We start from the raw sequence: 19,930 nt of genomic DNA, 5'->3' as shown, positions 1-19,930 counted from the left end.
AAGGAAAGAAGAGAAAAGAAGGAAAGCAAGGGGAGAAAAGAAGTGAGAAAGACGTTGACTATAAAGAACTAAGGAAGTAAAGAAGAAGAAGAAAAGGATGGAGGAAAGAAGAGGATGAAGTGAAGAGGAATGGACCGAAGAGACAATGAACCCCTTCCTTAGACAAGAAAAGTAAGAAGATCATGAAGAAGAAAAGGAAGAAGAAGAAGATGTAAGGATGAAGATAGAAAGTTGTGTGGTCGGTATGCTCTTAGGAATTCCGTAAGAAAAGCCTGTAGGAAAGACAAAGAGACAGAAGCCATAGAATCTCCTCAAGAAAGAGAGAGAAGAGGAAAGAGGTTAAGAAAGAAAAGAAAGACGGGATTCTTGAAAAGAAAGAAAGAAGGTAAGAACGAGAGAAAGTGGCGGTTGCGGAGAGAGCAAAACATTTGAATAAGACTTCCTATGGACGGAAGACGAAAACGTGGTAGAGACAAAGAAAAAAGAATCCACAGCAGAAAGGAGAAAGAAAGAATGGAAGAAAATTCATCGAACTCTCCGTCTTTCCTTCATCCTCTTCATGATCTCTGGTTCGACCTCGGAGAGAAAGAAGAAAGACAAAACAAAAGATGTGGGGCTCCAAGAAAGAGAAAGACAGAAGGCAAAGCCAGCAAGAAGAAAGGAAGACAGGAAGAAAGAAAGGAAGAATGAAAGAAAGAATTAGACCACCCCCTCACCTCCCCCAGAGACGAAATACAAGAGAAAAACAGGCGCAAGAGAGAAAAAAGAGAAAGTGAAAGAAGGAGATGAAAAAGAAAGAGACGAGAATGAAAGAGATGAGAAAGAAAGCAAGTAAGAGGTGAGAAAGGAAGGAAGAAACAGAAAGGAAAGGAGTACCGAAGAGAGTAGGAAAGAGAAGAAGAGGAAGAGGAAAGGAGAAAGGAAGGAGAGAAGAAGAGAAAAGTGAAGAAGAAGAAAAAAAGGCTAGACTTTTGATCTCCACAACACACAGGATCTTCAACTCCCTACGAAACATCGCGTGAATGAAGAAAGAAAGAGTGAGAAAGAAAGAAGAAGACTTCCTCTTCTTCTTTATTTGTTTCTTCTTCTTCTCTTGTCCACGTCATTAAGAAGGAAGGAGAAGGTTGAGAGGGCAGGGGGCAATCCCTCGAAAGAAAAGAAACTTCAAAAAGAGAAACTCCTTGACGAAACCTCCCTTCTCTTCTCTCTCTTGCCTTCTCGCAAATAGATTTGAAAAGATGGCGAAGAAAGAAGCAAAGAAAGAAAATGGAAATAAAGGGGTGGCTAGACTCTTTTCTAAGGACGGTTCTGTATGAGAGAAGCGACGTCCCCTGCAGTTAAAAAGGAAGAAGAAACACCACAGAGACACATCGAAAGAAGAGAAAGAGGGGGTTGAAGCGGGGGAAGGTTCTCCTTCTTTTCACTCGGCCGCATGCCTGTTTTGTCTCCTCCCCTGGCTAGCTGCTGTTAGACATCTAGCTAGCTATCTAACGGAGTGAGGAGTGTTTGAATGAATGAGTCTAGACCCCATCCATCTAGGTAGATGTGAGAAGGGAGGAGATAGAAGAAGAAGAAGAACCTGATTCTTTTGAAGCTCCTCCTGACAGGTCAACGGATACGGGGAGAAGAAGATGATGGTAAAGGAAGAAGAGAAGAAAGAAGAAGGATAAAAGAGAAAGAGAGGAAGAAAAAGAAGACTTTTTTCTCCTTTCAAGAGTTCATCTTTTCGCTTTTCTTTCTTTCTGTCTCTTTCTTTCTTTTTCTCTCTCCTTTCGTAGGAGTCAGCTTTATCCCCGTGTCTTCCTGCGTCCTTCCGCCTCTCTTTCCCTTTCTCTCTCTATCTTTCTTTCTTTCTTTCTTTCATTCTTTGCTTTCTCGTCTTGTCAATTGAGTAGTAGCTCATCGTCAATTTTTTCCTTTTTCTCCTCTCCACTTCTCACATCTCCTTTCGTTCATTCATTCTTTCTTTCTTTCTTCTTCGTAGTAGGTTCAGCCTGTCTGGGGTGTTCTTTTGCTTTTCCGAAGATATTCTCTCTCTCTTTCTTTCTTTCTCTTCATTCGATCTCTTTCAATTCTCTTTTCTGTTTTTTAGAGGGGGATACAGCTTTTCTTCTCTCTCTGTCTTTTCTATCTTTCTTCATTCGGGATTTCGCGACAGGTTTCCTCTTTCCTTCGTCTTTCTCTCTTGACTAGGAGCGGAGATTATGTTCTCTCTCTTTCTTCTTTTCAATAAGCAGTCGATCGTCTTAATAGGTATCGCCGTTTCTCCTTTTTCCTTCCTGTCTATTCAACACGAACTCCCTTCTCTCTTTTCTTTCTTCTCTCAAAGAATTTCTCCCCTTCTTCTCTCTCTTTTCCGAGGAAGGAGCCGATGTACACCCGAAAAGAAGAAGAAGAAGGAGTTACGCAGGTGTATTTTGCAGGGGAGAGCTGAAGAAAGAAAAGCTTCTTCTTCTTCGTCGTCTTTCTTTCTTTCTTTCCCTCCTTTCATTTTCAGGTGAAGATGAGCTGAGAGATCTCCGGCTCTTCTGTCTTTCTTCTCTTTCCACATGAAAGATCAAAACAAGAGGTTCTAAACAAGACCCCTTGGGGTGTATGTACACCTGGTTCCTTGGCGTTGTCCCTTGTCAGTTCAGTTCTATTCGAGTTTTTTCTTTCCTTCCTTCTTTCTTTCTTCTTCCGCCGTCGTCTCATGGACACGAGCGCAATTCGACGCTTCTCTTTTTCTTTTCTTCATGAAAAAGAAGATCAAAGAAAAAGAAGAAGAAGAAACAGACAAAGAAGAAGAAGAATGATAGGGTATGGTTGAAGTGTGTTTTGACTTGGCTTCTGAATGAATTTTAGCCTTTCAAGAGGTCGGTCACATCAGTCACGCAGAGAAAGACAGGTCTTTCTTCTAGCTAGAGAGAGGAGAGGTTTCTATCTTCTCTTCTCCCCTTCTGGCACTTCTTCCTCTCCTATTCGAATTTATTCTTTTCTTTCTCCATCCTTTTCTTCTTCATATCGCTGCCTCATCTTGGTGATCTACTTCTCTATCTATTGGCTTGTCTGTCTCTCTGATACCTTCTCCCCTTCATTATCTTACCCAAGGGAAGTTAAGGAAGAAGAAGAAGAAGGTCTAAGAAGATGTGGGCTTCTCTAGATTCGTGAGAGAAAGAAGAGAGACGATCCATCTGTCTTTTCTCATTGGTCACTCTCTCTCTTGCTAAAGTTCCTCGAGCTGAAGAAGCCACAGAGAAAGGAGAGAAGAAGAAGAAGAGGGAGAGGGAGAATAAGAGATGAGTGAGGTGAGAGGAGAAGAGGAAGAAAGATGTTTGTCTTTACGTGAAGGAGAGGAGAGCGAGGGTGCGACATCTTTGTGTTTCGTCTGTGGAGAAAAGAGAATCTCAAGAATAGGAGTGGTCTTCGAAGGAGGGGGACGAAGAGAAGAGGATGGCACTGGGCTTAGAGAAAGAAAAGATCAACAAGAAGAAGAAGAAGAAGATGAAGAGGGTAACGGAAATCATGGCATGGATCAAGGCGAGGACAGAGATCAGGAGAAGCAGCAGAAAAGTAAGAATAAGAAAAATACGAAAGAGAAGAGGGAGATGACCGAGGAGTTCGAAAGACATGATAGGAGGGGAGAGGACAACGAGAAGAAGAACAAGAATTTGCGTCATTTCTTCTCCTCCTCTTCACTATGTGATGGAAAAGAAGAAGAAGCAGAGACGCAGACGAGGTGTGACGGCTCAAGAATGACATCTCTCTGGAGAGATAAGAAGATGACAGAAAATGAACTAGGTCATTCTTTGTCACTAATGTCTTCCTCTTCTTCTTCGTCTATCTCTTGTAAAGAAAAGATCAGAATGGCTTCGCTGCCTTCTTCTCTTTTCTCTTCTTCATTCTCGCCAAATGAAGAAGCTCTCCTCTCAACCCCCTCTTCTTCTTCTACGTCTACTGCTTCCTCCTCCTCGTCATCCATCTCCTCATGCTTTTCCTCTTCCTTCTCTTCTTCTTCTTCGTCGGCCTCGTCGTCTCGTTTCTCAGAGAAGAGGAACCTTTCGTCCTGCTCTGTCGCATCTCTCTCGTATGTTTCTTCCTCCTCCTCCTCTTCTTCTCCGCCTTCTTCTCTTCTCCTGTCGCCACCCTTCGTGGTCTCTGAATCAGCCCCTCACTCTTCTCCTCATATAAGACCAGGAGAGATAGACCTCGAAAGTAGCCTTGCGAAGGAGGCTTCTTTGCAACAGGAAGAAAACGGCTCTTCGCCTCCTCCTTCTTCTCCTACCAGTTCCTCTCTTTCTTCTCCAATGAACTCTGTTTTACCTCTTCCTTCTCTTTCTCTTTCCTCTTCTTCCTTTTCTTCTTCTTCTGCCTCATCATCTCCTTTACACCTCGGCTCTCTTCCTTCTTCTGCAACTACTCCTTCTTCTTCCTCCTCCCCCTCGTCGTCTTCTTTGCTTTTCCTGCCGTTCACGTGGAGGCATGCGTCTCCTTCTGCTGGTCTTTCTCGAGAGAAGGAAAGAGAGTGCGATCTTCATGCTCCATCTAACGAGATATCTCCATTCATGCCTTCCTTTTTACAGAGAAGAGATAACGAGCTTGACGATAATGGTAGAATGGCTATGCACAGACCAGAAGAAGAAGATGAAGAGATAGATATGTTGATCTTAGAGAGTGTGCTCGAGCAAGAGAGGATGGAAGTGTATAGATTCGTTACCGCACGTTGGTCTTCTTTCCTAGGTGAGAAGGGTCTATCTTCTTTAGGTCTTTCTTTTAAGGAGGCAAAGAAAGAAGAGAAAGCGACGCCGGAAAAGAGAGAGGACCAGACGATGCGCGAAAGAAGAAGAAGAAGAAAGGAGGGAGCTGTTGGCCATGGGGATGAAGTGAGAAGGGACGTAGGAGAGAACAATGAAATAGAGAAAGAAAGAAGAGGAGGAGGAGAAGAAGAAGAAAGTGCTAATTCTCACCTCATTGCGATCGACAGAAAATGTCCTTCTTCTTATTCTGTTTCTCGATGTCTATCTCGAGAAGAAGATTCTCGGGACTGTCGTTCTTCTTTTTGTTCATATGGAGAAGACCAATTGTTTTGTGTATCTCGCGAGAGATTGGATCAATTCCGCGGGAGTCAAGGAAAGACGAGAAACGAAGGAAAAAAGATGAAGAAGAATGACGGTGGAGACCATTGTCATTCTTCTTCTCCCTCTTCTTCTTCGTCTGAATTCGTGTCTTCTTTCGCAGGTGATCGAATCGTGCCTATGTCTTTCTCTTCTTCTTTTTTCTTCTTCTTCTTCTTGCCTTCTCCGTGCTTCTCTTCTCTTCCTCTGTGGATGAATGGGTGTTCCTCTTCTACAGGTCGATCCGAAGAGAGGTGTGACACGTTACGTCTCTATAGCCCCCCAGATTCAGGAGTAATTTCTTTCCTTTCTCCTTCTATAAGATCGCTTCTTCTTGTCAGCAAGTCTGTGAATCGGCGTGTGAGTTCTTTGATAAGTCGATTCGCCTATTTGGATTTGAAAGAATTTCTTCTCTCTCTTCTTCCTCCTCCTCCCCGCTATCGCCATCGTCGTCGTTCTTCTTTGTCTTGTCAAGGCGGTGATCGTGGGGGGCTCTTTCTCACACTGAATTCTGGAGAAGAATGGAGGAGATCTTCTTTCCTCCATCGCATCTCCATAGCGAGCGGAGAAGGTGGTCTTCAGGGTCATAGACACGTAGAACGAGAAGAAGAAAAACAGGCGCTGTCAGGACGAGGAGAGAAGAGTGGAGAGATGGGTGATTTGGAGACAAAGAGAGAAGAACGCAGGATGAAAAGGAGAGAAAGAAACAAGGAGGAAGGAACAAGACAGGAAGAGGCTGAACGAATGAGTAGTGCGCTGCACCGTATTACTGCATGCGTGTGTCACGATGATCTTGGCTCTTCTGGTGTATGTACACCCCATCTTCATCGTGAGGTTTCCGGTGTATGTACACCTCAGCAGCTTCCTTGTCGTGAGGCTACATGTGTTTATACATCTCGTAATGGCGAGGTGTCCCTTCCTGTACGTACACTTCAATGTGATGAAGGTGCGTTTTCTCCCGGGGGTGTATCTACACCTCATGATCGTCGTCGTCCTTTTCGCATCTTTAGTAGCAAGGCTGGTAGACAAGACAGGTGTCAAGTGTATCACCGTTCAAAGGCAAGTCCCGCCGATGAACCATTTCTGTATCGAAATCTTAACACTTCTCAAGAAAAAGAAGAAGAAAGTCAAGAGAGCTTTAGCTCTTCTTCCGCTTCTCTTCTTCTCCCCTTTCCTCCTTCTATCTCTCTTCTTGTCCCTATTCTTCTTGATAAGGTTGACAAGAAGTTCAAGGAGGGAATGGACCTTGGTGATCCCATCGACTCGAATCGAAAGCAAGGAGGAAGATCTTGGGAAAAAGATGATTCGGAGACAAGTGAGGTTTCTTCCTCTTCAAGAGAAACCTTGAAGAAGAGGAAGGAAGGTGTGCGCATGACTTTAGATTTTGTGCTGTATGTACACTCGATGATGGTTAGTCTGATCTGGGGACGCCGGGTTTCTTTTGAAGTATCGCAGGTTGATCGATTTGTCAATTTCTTTTCTTCCTTCTTCTATTTTCGACTTCAACGCTCTCGTCTGTCCCATCTCTCATTCTGTAGTAATCGTCTTGTCGTTAATCCAACTGACCCAAGGAAGCGAGAAGAAGAGGAGGGAGATAAAGGACAGAAGAAGGATCATCATGATCTTAATGATAATAGCGGCAGTAGCTGTGGTGAGGGTGTGAGAGGTCTTGTAGAAGAAAGGAAGAGAGAGAAAGAGATGCTGGAGTGTAAAGAGGGAGAAAGAAGCTATCAAATCAGGAAAAGGAGAAGTCATGATAAAGGTCTCGAAGGCTGGTTTGATCAGCCAAGAAAAGAAGAAGACGACGATGTGACCGTAGAATCTCTAGTGTCTACATTTCTCTTACAAGAAGCTTGGGACAATGTCTCGAGCGAAGAGAGGATGGAGAGGAGAAGAAGTGTCTCTCTCTATTTTCCGTTCCTATCTGTCGAAAAGACGAAGGTGGAAAGAGAATCTTCTTCAAGAAGAGATGACATCGATGAAGGAGAAGGAGGAGAAGACTGGTGTGAAGAAGAGGAGTTAAGAGAAGGAGGAGGAGAAGAAGACGAGATGAAGAGGAGTCAAGGGCGACGAAGACGGAAAGAGCAGATGCCCCGGAAGCTCTTAAGAAAGAAGACAAAGAACATGAATAGTGTGAAGATGAAAAGAGGAGAAGTTAAGTTGCATGCGACCCCCACCCCCACGGGGAGACGTAGAGAAACACACAAGAGAGGATGGATGAAAGGACTAGGAAAGAAAGCTAGCCATGTCGCTATGCAGCTCATGTTATGTGATTTCCAGATGTATATACACCTGAACTATCTTGGAGCACAACAGAGCGATCAACATGGGCTTCATGATGAAGGTCTCAACCGCAATAGCCTTTGGAATGGGAAATCTGCCTCACCGCCAAGAGATCTTTCTTTATCTTCCATGCGAAGTCAGCCTTATCTTTCGTCTTCTTCTTTAGCGAAGTCAAACTCCGTTGTTTGCCCTTCTTCTCTTTCCATGCTCTTGCCGTCGCCCCTATCCTCTCATCTCTCATGCACACCGAGAATTCTGCGGTGTACTATCCTTCATGCTGAGAAACCCCTGCGAAATCTTGTCTCTTCTTCGGCCTTCTCTCGTGGGCTTTTAATGAAAGAGGAAGAAGACGAGAGTTGCCATGGAAGAGCTTCTCTTTCTCTAGGAAAGATTTCAAGAAGTAGACAGAGAAGCTTCAGCCTGCATCCGCAGGGGTGGGCTCACGCCCTCATTGTCGGGCTAGGGGCGGGAGAAGGACAGATAGGAAGAGAACAGCAGGATGAAATAGAAAGAGAAAAGAAGACGGGGAGAAATGAAGAAACAGAGAGAGGAGAGACGAAAGAGGAACTAAAGAGTAGAGATATGCAAACCAAATCGAGAGAAAAAAGAAGAAAACGAAGAGGCCGTGAAGGTGTGGAGAAGGAGAATGTGTTTGTCTGTTTCTTTCTCGAGAATGGGATGGTGATGTTGAATGGAAGACTTGTTGAGGTGAGCTTTTCTTCAGGTGTATATACACCTGACGACACATGTTTACACATAGATAGAGAGTCTGAGGCTCTTCTTTTCTTGTGTATGTCTTCTCCAAGCTTGCCATTTCTTTCTTTGTTGGAGGAAGATATTCAGTCGTACTGCTTGTCTCCGTCTTTGAGTCTGCTTCTTCTCATTCTCTTCAAAGTGTATACACACTTCAAAGGGAGCTGATAGATAGATTAAAGATAGATAGTTAGATGTTCAGCTAAGCCTACAGTATCTTCAGATAGAAATAACCCTGTACCTATATAGGGAGAAGAGGGATGTAAGATACCTTTCCTAGGAGTAGGATGACCGTAGAAGAACTCAGGAGGGGCTCCTAGCCTTCTTTGGACCAAATTACGTGTCTCACGGCTCCCTCGATTCCCTAGGTGTGTGTCGAAATACACTGTATGTACACTCGGGCAGCATCTGTCTCTCTCTCTCTCTGTCAATGTCTCTTTCTTTCTCTTACTCTTCTCTCAGTTATCCTAAGGTGGCTGTTTCCTTCTCGATGATACGTCAGAAGAAGCTTTAGCATATCCACCGATTTCTCCTCTTTCTATTTCATTCTTCCCCCCCCTCTGTTCACTACGCCGAGGAGTATCTCCATATCTATCTCGACCGAACAACGGTGTCGAAGCAGAGTAGTTGCGGATGGGGCTAGCTACCTGACTAGAGAGACTTTTGGATGAGACACGTCACACTTCCCTTTGTCTCGAAACGGCTTGTACCGCCTTGGTTCTTTTCTCATATCATCTTTTCTTCTTTTTGTCTCTTTCGCTCTTGTCTCTTAGTCTTTCCGTCTTTCTCATGGTGTGTGTACACCGCTGCGTCTCAGACTTGTCTTCTTTCTTCTTGTTCTTCTTCTTTTTTCTCACTTCCATAATTGGGTCGATCTCTCTAGGAAAAACAAGACATAGCATTTCTTTCTTTCTTTTCTTTTTCGTCTCGTTTCTTTCTCTTTTCATCTTTCCCGCAGTTCTCCCGCGCTGGTGCAGCGCCCGAGAGGCGAGGGCCTTCTTTTCATTCTTCTTCAACTTGCGATGGAAGAGGAGACAAGTCGGATAGAGAAACTCACAAGTCTCTTTCTTCTTCTTTCACGCAACAACAACACCCATATGAGACGATTAGCATTGATCACGACCACCACTCTTCTTCTTCTTCCTCTTCTTCTGAGAGACACGTGGGTGTCTCCTTTTCTTCTTCGTGTTCGCCCTCTTTTCCTTTTGTGGTCGATATCTTTACCTTCACGTGGTATGGTTTATGCGAAAGGTCTTTATCTTCTGATTTGATAGGAAAAGAAGAAAAGAGAGGTAAGAAAAAGAAAGAGAGAGAAAGAAGATCTTCTAGAAGGCTGTCTCTCGAGGAAAATCTTCTTCGTGTGCATTCTTCTTCTTCTTTCTTCGCTGGATGTGGGACTCGTCTGCCTGGGCCTTTAGAGGAAGGTGTTCAGCCTGATCCTCGAAGGCATGTCTCTTCTTTGAGAGAGAAGAGGAATGAAGAAGGGGAGAGGGGCGAGACAGAGAGAGATGTGTATTCTTCTTGTATACGAGGCTCTTCTTATAGAGAAGGTCTGATAGAAGAAGACAAAGAAGATCAACCAGAGATGAAAAGAGAAGAAGAAGAAGAAAGAAGAGATAGAATTCTTCATTCCTATCGAGCTGGTGGTCTCCTTACCATTCCTTCTTCTTCTTCTTGTTCTCCTTCTTCTACATCACGCTCTGACGGGTATCGTTTTTCTTCGCATCTTCAGCACGGATTCTCTATGAAGAAGAGAGAAGAAATTTCCATCTCTTCCTCTCTTAGCACGAATTCTTCTTTTTCTTCTTCTCCTGCTTCTTCATCTTTCTCCTCTTCGTCATCCTCTTCATCTTTCTCGCCTTTCTCTGACACCGGGGCCAGACAACATGTCGAAGAGACTTCTCCCCATCCAAGAGACAAGAGCTCTTTCAATAAGGAGATTATGGATGAACAAGAAGAAGAAGAAGAAGAAATCTCGAGTGAAAGGATTCGCCAGTCCCACGTCGCTTTCGTGTTTCTTTCATCGGATGGAGGTCTCTACGTGAGCGGAGATGTCCCAGGGATCTTAATTTCTTCTAGAGAGAAGAGAGAAGCCTTCATGAAGCAAAATGCCACTGTGACAGAGGAGAGAAGAACCCTCAGAAGAGATGTGTCTTTAACGACGAAGAGAGGAGAAGAAGACGTGAAGAACCTTGCTTCTTCTCCAAAGAGAGATCTAGAGAAAGAGAAAGATCCCCATGACGATATGGATGATGATATGGTGAGAATCTTACCTTCTTCATCCGGGTGTATCTACAGAGGGTATCCCCTGGAGACATCCTGCTGTTTAACAGGCGAATGCCTTTCCTTTTCATCCATTCTTACTGTTAACTCTGCTTCCTTAGCTCTCTCTTCGGGGATTCTTCTGCCTCGCCATCGACGCGATCTCAAGAAAAGAAGAGAAGAAAGAAGCTCTTCTTCACTCGGCGATCCAAGTGAGAGAAGAAGACAGGGAGAGGCGCATGTCTCTTCTTCTCTCCTGTCTCCACCCCCTTCTTGTAAACCTTCTCATTCATATTCGTTTCATACTTGGCTAAAGGCAAGTTATATTATGACGAAGCGTGTAATTCTTACCAAGCAAAAGAGGGGTGATCAAGAAGACGCTCTCCTTCACGAAGAAACGAAGAAACAAGATCAACAAGATGAAGAAGAAGAAGAAATCTCCGGTGTATATACACCAGGTTGTTGTAGTTGTCGTTTTACTACCACTACTACGCCTGCTGATAGGTTTAGCTGTGCATGCGCCTCTCATAGGAGTCGGGGCGAGGACAATTTACAGGGTTTCATAGAAAGGAGAAGAGAGCAAGAAGATTCTCGTTCTCTTCCTTTCAGTTCGTCTTTGTCAGTCCCGTCTTCTTCATCTGTCTCTCCCGCTGACAATTCGTCTTTCTCTACTGGTTCCCGTCGGGGGGATGGACTGTCTCTGAGGGATGCAGATCATCCAGGAGAAAAGAAAGAGAAAGAAGAAGAGGAAGACGAGTCTCTCTACTGCCCTTCTCTTCTCGAGGATAAGAATTTCACGGAGAGAGGCGTTCTTGCAATCTTACAGACCCACACAGGAGATCTGGTCTTTATGACAATTAAGGACGATGGTGTGAGAAGTATCGATCAAAGAAAAGAAGAAAGAGAGGAAGAAGAAGAAAGAGAAGGTGGGGGGGGTGATCCCAATGACCCTAGGAAAGAAGGCGAAGACGGAGAACATGAGAGAGAGAGACAACGAGAACGGCTATCTCTCTGTATGATACCTGAGATTGCTAGGCGCCCTAGAGGATTCTCAGGAGGAGGAGGAGAAGAAGAAGAGAAGCGAGAAAGAAGAAGTAGAAGAGAGAGACGTGTTCTTCTTGGCTTCAAGTGTCTTAGTAGGTTTGATCTCTTGGCGAATCTTGTCAAACAGAAAGAACAAGAAGAGGAAGAAGAAGAAAAGAAAAAGAAGAGAAGAATGATGATTGAGGCGAAAGGCGAAGGAGAAAGAAGAGACAGAAAAGAAAAAGAAGAAGACAACAGAGGAGCGAAGGACCGTGTATCTGAAGATGATGTGAATGAGTTAGGGAAGATGTATGAGAAGAGCTCCTCTTCTTCTTTGATCTTTCCTCCTCTTTCCCTGTCCTCCTCAAGAGGTAAGAGAGAAGAAGGAGGAGAAGTCGCGAGAGAGGAAGAAGAAGAAGAACTTTCATCGCTGAATTTTGAGAGACGAGGGTGTGCGTTAAGAAAGTTTCTACAAGGAGAAAGATGGATTGCCGGGTGTCTCTACACTGAGATAATTCTCCTAAAGACGGGAGATGTCTCTCTACAAGAAGAGACGTCGGCGTCTCTATTCCCCTCAGGGCCATCGATTCGATCTCGATTCCTTCTTCTTTCAACTCTCGATGACGAGCAGCATCGATGGCTAGCTCACTTTTTTGAAACCCATCTTCATCTGGTAAATAGAATTCAAACCCTACGCCTTGGATTCGAACGCCTAACCTCTCAGCAGTGCTACTCCCAACTTCTCTTGCAAAGGAGACAAAGAGAAGAAGAAGAAGAACGACAGAAAGAAGTCGTGAAGAAGGAGGCTACGATTTCAACGACGAAGAAGAAGAAGAATTTCTCATGCATCTCGTTCAAGAAAGACTTGGGTCGATGGGATCCTGTTTCTCTGGATAAGATGGCAGAAGCTAAAGGAGAGAGCAACGGCTCTGGACGGAGGAGGAGGAGGAGGAGAAGAGGAGAGAGAGAAAGATATTTAAGTACAGATGAGGATGGTCACCTTGTGAAAGAAAGAAGAGATTCCATGAAGAAAGAAGAAGAGAAGAAAGAAGAAGAAAGGGAAGAGGAGAGGAGAGAAGGAGAGAATAGACATGGTACCGTATCCATAGAAGATAAAAAAGAAGAGGAAGAGGGGGATGGACTGTTTAAATCATCGGACGGAGAGGCAACGAAGAAGAAGAAGAAGAAAGGAGAGGCCCGTTCACACAGTGAGAGAGGCGTAAAGACCAACAAGAGGAGGAGAAGAAGATATTCAATAGAGGGAGAAAGAAGAAGGTTGTGTTCGTTCAGACAGAAAGTTAAAGATGGAAGAAGAAAGAGAAAGGCTCAACAACAAGAAGAAGAAGCAGCAGATGAGAGCTGCTTTTCTTCTTCTTCTTCTTGTTCACCCCCTTCTCTGCCTCTCTCTTTTCGCCATGTTCCTTTCTATACCACCTCGCAAGAGGAAGAAGAAGAAGAAGAAGAAGAAAAGTTCCTGTATAAGAGAGGTCGGGGACTGCTTGACTGGGAGGAAGATGACGGGGAATTGCGGCTTTTCTTCAATACATGGAAAGGAAGAAGAAGAAGAAGAACGTTCTCTTTGTCTCTAGAAGAAGAAGAAGAAGAGATGTCTCTTTTTTTCGTGTTGAATCTCCATCGCAAGTGTCTAGAGATGATTTGGGATTCTTCCGGGAAATTCCACTTCATTCATCGAAATGTCCTCTTAGCAACTTCTCACCCTCCTGGCAATCCCCTTCACTAAAAAGAAAGAAAGAGTGAGAAGGCCCTTTTTCTTTCGCTTGCCTTTTGTCTCCCTCTATGACTGTGTTGTGGCGGTTAAATGACCCAAGTTGATCGTAAAGAGAGTGACGGAAGATGGGAGTGAAGGAGGAGAAGAAGAAAGGCGTCTCCAAATCAGTCTAAGGGATCGAAAAAGCTCTCTTTCTCTCTTCTCCTTTCTTAGATTAGATGGAGATGCTTACCGCCTAATTTCCTTACTTTCGAGTTGTCTTTCTTTCTTCTTTTCTTCTCCTCATCGCCTTCGCACTTCATCGTTACAAGGGCATACCCATCCACACACAGACCTATATATATCTCCAAAGATCTCCATCTATCTATACATGCACACTATGGATAGATTTATCCACATATCTATATAGATATGGATAGATTGATAGATACAGATGTATATGTATGCATGCATGGACACTATGGGTCGAGCCCGTGTTTCTTCTGTGTAGTCCGGACTGCTGGGATGTCCACATACGACAGGTAGAGGTGAGTCTCGTACATGCTAATGATCATGATGATGATGATGGGGTACAACCAAAAGAATTCTTTTCTCCGAATCTAAGCCGATGGTAAAAAGGAACTGAAAAGAGAGGAGAGAATGAGTTCTGGAGAGGAATCGCTAAAAGTTCTCTAAGAGAAACTTTCTGTCTCTTTCTGCTTGCATATCTCCAACTTTCTATTATTGATCGATCTAACAGCCCCTCCCCCCTACTCCTTGTCTCTCATTCTTCTTCCTTTCTTCATACCCTGCATGCACAGGCTCTATATATATCTTTATGTATATATATATATATCCCTACGTATAGATAGATATATGTATAGACGCATGCATTGGTAGGCAGTCCGTCTGTTTTCTGTGTCATGTGTGAAGGGCCAAGGAATTGGGGTGCAAGTCAAGGCCGCGGGAGGAGGCGAAGTGTTTCGAGAAAGGACCCCTGCATGCATCTATACGTATCTATTTGTATAGAGAGGTATAGATGAATATAGATAGAGATATTGTCCTTTCTCTTTTTTGTTTCTTCTTCTTCCTCGTGGGGGTGTTTCTTTGCTTCTTCGTTTTTCTTTCCCGTTGTCTGGCTCTTCAGTCGCAGGTCTTTCTTTATGTCGAGTTTCGCCTTTTTCGTTAGCTTCTTCGTTCTTTTTTACCTCGCAATTTTGGATCGACTTTCTTTCCGTCTCTTGTTAAAGCAAGTTTTCTCAAAGAAAGCCCCGGACAGAGATTGCTTCTCATCTTGATCATCATCATCAAGAAGAAGAAGAAGAAAGACAGCCTTCTCGCAGTAGAGTGACGAAGGCTGTTCCTACTCTATTCTTCTCTATCTATCTATCTATGTATCGTTCTCTATTCCTCTTCATGAAGAAGAAGAAAAGAGAATGCCCGATAGAGAGAGAGATGGAGAAAGATGCAAAAGGAGAAAGAGAAGGATCAGGCAAGCAAATGTTGTGCATGATGGCGTATGTAGAGAGACTGCCCTTCTCTCAGATCTTCTTCCCTGCTTCTCTTGTAGACTTTCTTTCTCATCAGCTCAATCAACTTCCACCCTTATCTTACTCTTTCACATTGCCAACCTTGGATAGAGAGAGAGAGCTATATAGAGAGAGAGAGAGAGAAACATATAGATATACATGAATGTGTCTTCGCGCTTACGCACGGTATGATTCGGATTCGTGTAGGACAGCTGTACGTCTAGGAGGGAGTATGGGTGAATGAAGAAAGCTCCCGACTTCGAATGAGAAAGAAAGAAAGAAAGAAAATTGTGAAGAGAGAAAACAGAGGATAGGGTGATCTCCGTTATTGATGAAGATACTCTAGATTTGAAGAAGGATAGACCAAAGATAGATAGATAGATTAAAGATAGATAGATTAAAGATAGAGAGATAGACTGAGGATAGAGAGACAGACGAAAGGTAGAGAGAGAGAGATAGATAGGCATAGATATCGAGATGTTTTGTTGACACTTCATTTCTCTTCTTATCTAACAATACGAAGAGTTCTTCTTGAAGAGTGAAGGAGTTACGTTACGAAAGAGTCCCGCGGGTATTCTTCTTTCTCTTTCCCTAGAGAGAGAAGAGAGAAACATTCATCTGCATTACACTGGAATCTATCCATTTGTCGAAGAGATCCTTCCTAAGGTAATAAAGAGGATAGCTGTCTTGAAAGAAGGGATGGAGAAACGAAAGAAAGGAGTTAAGAAGAAAAAGAGATTCTCCGTGACACTGTCTTCTTCATATCGCTTGAACCTTCTGCAAAAAGCAATCTCCAGTTGAAGAGATGAAAGAGAATCTATTGAGCTCCTCCGTGAGACCTCCATGATCTATGAGGGACATCACCTGGGGGGTGTTTTGGTCATTTTCTTCTTTCGTATCATAGAGCGGAACAGACGAATTTCTATCTACTTTCTCTCTTTGATCCATCCATCTATCTTAATCTACCTGTCTCTCGTTGGTCTATCCATTGGTCTATCAGTCTCGATCGATCTATCTACTATCCGTCTTTGATCTACTTTGTTCCTCTCGATTCCGTCGACACTGGATCTAGCGTATCGAAAGAGATCGCCCAATAGATAGAGAGTACGTAGGCCTGAAAACGGGCGTTGTCTCTTACCGTGTAATATGCGGTATACTCGGCAGAAAGCGATGTCCCTTCTTTCCGTCCTGCCTGAGCTTTCTTTCTTCTCCTATCACGACACTTCGACTGTTTTGACCAGAGAAGATGAATCTCTGACGTTCTATATGAAAGAAGATGTGAAGAGAGGAGGTATATTTGTCTCGAAGAAAAAACACTCGAGCTCAGCGAGCGCCCAGGTGTATGTACATACACCGCAGGAAAGCAAGGGTGTGTGGGGTGTATATACACCTGAACTGTCTCCATCCCCCCAGAAAAGAAGCTTGGATGAGAACTATTGCTATTCTTCTTAGTATTGGAGATCTACTTCTTCATGAAATGTTGAGAAATGGATTCTTTCCTCGTCCGTTCATTGCGATAGAAGAAAGAATACAGGGGAAGACACCTCTCTTTCCCCTCTCCATTCCTACATCGATGCAACTATCTCTCATCACACTCATTCTGACTTTCTTTTTCTCCCCCCGATTGCATGCATGCGCTCCTTCTTCCCAACTTTTCTCTTCTTCCCGTCATCTGAAACTCCCATCTACTCCCTCCTCTCTTCTTCACCTCTTGGGTTTCCTTCTGTATCTTTCTCTTTCTTAACCCTTCCTCTTCTTCTCCTTGCGCAGCTGTCTCTCTTCTCACGTCCTCTCTCTTCCTCGTCTTTTTCCTGTGTTTCTCTACTCGTAACTTCTTTCTCGAGACTTTCAACTCCGAGATCTTTTCTCGAGCCATTCATAGATCGCAAGAGGAAGAGAGAGAAGAACTCGAAGAAGCAAAGCCCTTCTTTCTCTCTCCTTTCTTTTCACTCTCTTTCTTCTCTCCTTCCTCTTCCTTTCCTTCTTCCTTCCTCCCTCTTCTCTTCTTTCCTACAAGAAGATAGCTGTGGTCGCACACACTCTTGTCCTGTCAGGCGTCAAGCAGAAGAAGAAGTTTTGAGGAATAAGAGGGAGAAGAGGAGAGAAGACAAGGAGAAGAAGGAAAGCTTCTCGTCTTTCCTGCTTTCTATCTCTCTGCACTTCTTTTGTTAATGTTTCTTCTCTAACTTCACTGGAAGAGATTGAAAGAAAGCATTCCTATAAGAGGAATCTACAGAGGTCCTTTTCTTCTTTCTTTACTTGCTTCTTCTTTACTTTCCCTTCTTCATCTTCGCGCTCCGTCCCTCTCTTCTCTCTGTGTCTTTCTTTCTCCTTTCTTTTTCTTCCTTCCAGTCATGATGCTGTCTGATGTATCTGTAGAGGAAATTCTTCAAGAAAGTGTTAGGAAGGAAGACATAGCCAAAGACCTGCGACTTCCCAAGCATCAGCTTCCCTCTAAAGACGACCTCGAGAGTCGTATAGACGATAGAATATCAATCTCTTCTTCTTCCTCTTCCCCCTCCTCTGTCTCTCTTTCTCTTCTTTCACATTGTCAGCGAGAAGAAGAAGATGGATTCTCTCCTCCTCTACAGAGAGGAGAAGGCAGAGGAGAGAAAGAGGAAGAAGGTCCAAGTAAGAAAAGAAGGGAAGAAACACCACGTCCATCTTTGGATGAGAGAGGACAGGCTGCAATTGATCAAGAAGAGGAGAGAAGAGAGTTGGGCGAGAGAGAGAAGATGAATGCGGCAATCTTCTCATCTAGTAATGGAGAAGTACAGAGGCAAGAGCATCGAAGTGAGGATTTTAAAAAGAAGAAAGAAGAAGATGAAAAGAAGAAAGAAGAAGATGAAAAGAAGAAGAAGAAGATGTGTCTCGAGTTAGATGACCATATGAGAGAAGGGCGAGGAAGTCCCATCGAGAAAGAAGAACAAGACGATTGTCTCGATGAACAAGACATGTATGTAGACAAGAGGGGGAGAAGAAGACGAAGTGAAGAGAGAAAGGAAGAGGAGAAGGAGACAAGGATTTCTGTTGGACTCGAGAATAAGAAGACGAGAGCTTTGAAGCAATGTAAGATAGATTCCTTCTTCAAACACCCACAAAAAAGCACTGGAGAGAAAGACAAAATACCCTTTTCAAACCTTCTTGAGCTTAGCACAAGAGGAGGAGAAGAAGATAAGGCGAAGAAGAGCAAGAAAGAAGATGAGAGTGATAAAGAAAGAGAAAGAGAAGTGGCGAGTCCATCTCTTTTTCCTTCTCTCACCCCAGTAGAGGGGGAGAATAAGGAGCAAGAGGAGGAGAAGAAGAGCGAGGAAGATTGTGCTTCTAGAGGTTTAGAACAAGACCCAGATACCACAGAAGTGTCTCGAGTGAAGCAAGGAGATCTTCATCCATCTGATACGATAGAGAACGTTCAAAACAGCAATAAGAGAATACACCATACAGGAAGATGTGAGACGCCCTCTCTATCTTCTTCTTCTTTAAGGGTGGGAGCAGAGAGAGAAGACGAGTGTATTCTTGCCGTAGAGGATGAGCCGGAGCGTATCTGTAAGAAGCAGAAGACGTCTTTCTCTTCTTTTTCTTTCTCGGCTCTCAAGGTGGTCGGCAAGGGGGATGTACAGAATCTCTCTTGCTTGGCTAGCCCCGATGGTGAGCTGCTTCCAATCGTCGATGCAGAGGAGCGATGGAAATCGATTCTCGGTCACTCGTGGTAAGCTCTTCTTCTTCCTAAGACAAAATGTAGCACCTCTCTCTTCTCTCTCATATGGGGCTCTTTCCTTCTATCGTGGCTTCTCCGTCCACGTGAATCTTCTTCTACGGGTCTATCGATCTTCCTACTCTCAGTCAATCTATCCGTTCATGTATCACTAAAGTATCTAATGTCTATGATCTATGAGTTTATGATGGTCCATCTCTTTCTATAGATCGATCTATATGAATCTCTTCCTGTTCGTCAGTTGCTATGCAATGATCTCTCTCTGTGTGTGGATCTATCTATTCTTGTTTATCTAGATCTTGGTCTATATCTCTGTCAATCCTTTATCTTTCTTTCTCGAGACTATATGTCTCTACGTCTCCGTGTCTGTCTCCATCGGTCTTCTTAGAGTCAATTCCTTGTGGGCTTGTCTCATTTCCGCTTCTCTTCATACCACCATGGGCTTCATACATACCTGGACCTAGACGCATAGACTTACGTATATATATATATATATACATACTCATACATATTCACACATACAGACTCATATGTACATAGACATACATACATACATCCGCATACATGCATATTCATAGGTAGCTGTATAGTGGTACATACATAGCCATTCATACACATTCCTATATACATAGACATACCTACATCAATATACTCCCAAACTCATACATACATATTCATAGGTAGACGACATAGATGTCTGTATCTAGAGATACACCATGGGTCATGTTCTTCTCCCTCTTTTGCTTCTTTTTTGTGTCTCTTTACTGAGGTATGAAGCTCTAAGAGAAGAACTGAGAAAGCCCTATATGGAGAAGTGTCTCCGATTCGTAAGAAGTGAACGGCAGAAATCTCGCGTCTATCCTCCCCCGTCTCTCGTCTTTAATGCCTTCAAGCATACACCGTAAGGATCGCATTTCTCTTCTTCTTTTTCTTCTGCTTTTCTTCTCTTCCCTTCTCTCGCCTTCTACGGGACTATGATGGCTGTAGCGGTAGAGTCTGTGCCCGCGTAGCCTCCGTACAAACTGATAGATAGATTAAAGATAGATAGATAGATAGATAGACAGATTAAAGATAGATTAAAGATAGATAGGTTAAAAGTCGGTAGACAGAGTAAACGTAGGCAGATGAATAGACAGGGATCTGTGTACCTTTCTCTGAGCGTGAGTGTTTCCACGTATGTCTGTATGGAGCCTTTGTGCGTGTCTCGTGTGACGGTAGTGAAAGCTATTCGAGGAGAAGAGAGAAAGAAGATAAAGAGCCCAGATCGAGACACATGATGATGATGAGAAAATCTATAGAAAGGTCGAAATTCTTCTTCTTTCTCTCTCTTTTTGCTCGAGCAGGTTGAATGAAGTTAAGGTTGTGATCCTCGGCCAAGATCCTTACCATCAGCCACATCAAGCTATGGTATGTCTCTCTTTCTTCATTCGTCTCTCTCCCTTTTTCTTCTCTCTTCTCACTTCTACTAGTCAACTCTTTGTCTTCTTTCCGATGAAGATGCCTTTTATATACTCTCTTGCATGCTCTGTAAAGATACACAAACATATATAGACAGATAGATAGA

At 43.6% G+C, this 19,930-nt stretch overlaps 4 protein-coding genes across 4 annotated transcripts; 3 read left to right on the top strand and 1 right to left on the bottom strand.

Moving 5' to 3' along the window:
• Positions 1-18: 18 nt before the first annotated feature.
• On the bottom strand, positions 19-1,349 carry CSUI_003255 (uncharacterized protein). Its single transcript, XM_068063453.1, has one exon. The coding sequence runs from the start codon at positions 1,013-1,015 to the stop codon at positions 713-715; it is 303 nt and encodes a 100-aa protein (XP_067924574.1). The 5' UTR covers positions 1,016-1,349; the 3' UTR covers positions 19-712.
• Positions 1,350-1,572: 223 nt separating this feature from the next.
• Positions 1,573-2,716, top strand: CSUI_003254 (uncharacterized protein; the record flags this gene model as incomplete). The annotated part of the gene is made up of 1 exon (XM_068063452.1): positions 1,573-2,716. A coding segment is annotated over one exon (318 nt), but the record flags the coding sequence as incomplete, so codon positions are not given.
• Positions 2,717-2,793: 77 nt separating this feature from the next.
• Positions 2,794-14,362, top strand: CSUI_003253 (uncharacterized protein). The gene is made up of 2 exons (XM_068063451.1): positions 2,794-8,084; positions 9,088-14,362. Exons 1-2 carry the CDS (start codon positions 3,279-3,281, stop codon positions 13,153-13,155), a joined length of 8,874 nt encoding a protein of 2,957 aa, XP_067924572.1. The 5' UTR covers positions 2,794-3,278; the 3' UTR covers positions 13,156-14,362.
• An 806-nt stretch (positions 14,363-15,168) lies between these two features.
• On the top strand, positions 15,169-19,773 carry CSUI_003252 (uracil-dna glycosylase; the record flags this gene model as incomplete). The annotated part of the gene is made up of 3 exons (XM_068063450.1): positions 15,169-18,360; positions 19,136-19,267; positions 19,710-19,773. Coding segments are annotated over exons 1-3 (1,551 nt in total), but the record flags the coding sequence as incomplete, so codon positions are not given.
• Positions 19,774-19,930: the final 157 nt, after the last annotated feature.

The sequence above is a fragment of the Cystoisospora suis genome (assembly GCF_002600585.1).
Source record: "Cystoisospora suis strain Wien I chromosome Unknown contig_1425, whole genome shotgun sequence".
Classification (NCBI taxonomy): Eukaryota; Apicomplexa; class Conoidasida; order Eucoccidiorida; family Sarcocystidae; genus Cystoisospora; species Cystoisospora suis.
This window is presented reverse-complemented; position numbering and strand designations above follow the sequence as displayed.

Bases quoted from the DNA above. Each gene is read 5' to 3' on its own strand.
- CSUI_003255 (XM_068063453.1), bottom strand. From the start codon at position 1,015: ATGTTTCGTAGGGAGTTGAAGATCCTGTGTGTTGTGGAGATCAAAAGT.
- CSUI_003253 (XM_068063451.1), top strand. From the start codon at position 3,279: ATGAGTGAGGTGAGAGGAGAAGAGGAAGAAAGATGTTTGTCTTTACGT. The intron at 8,085-9,087 runs GTGAGCTTTTCT...TCTTTCCCGCAG, and splicing joins TGAATGGAAGACTTGTTGAG to TTCTCCCGCGCTGGTGCAGC.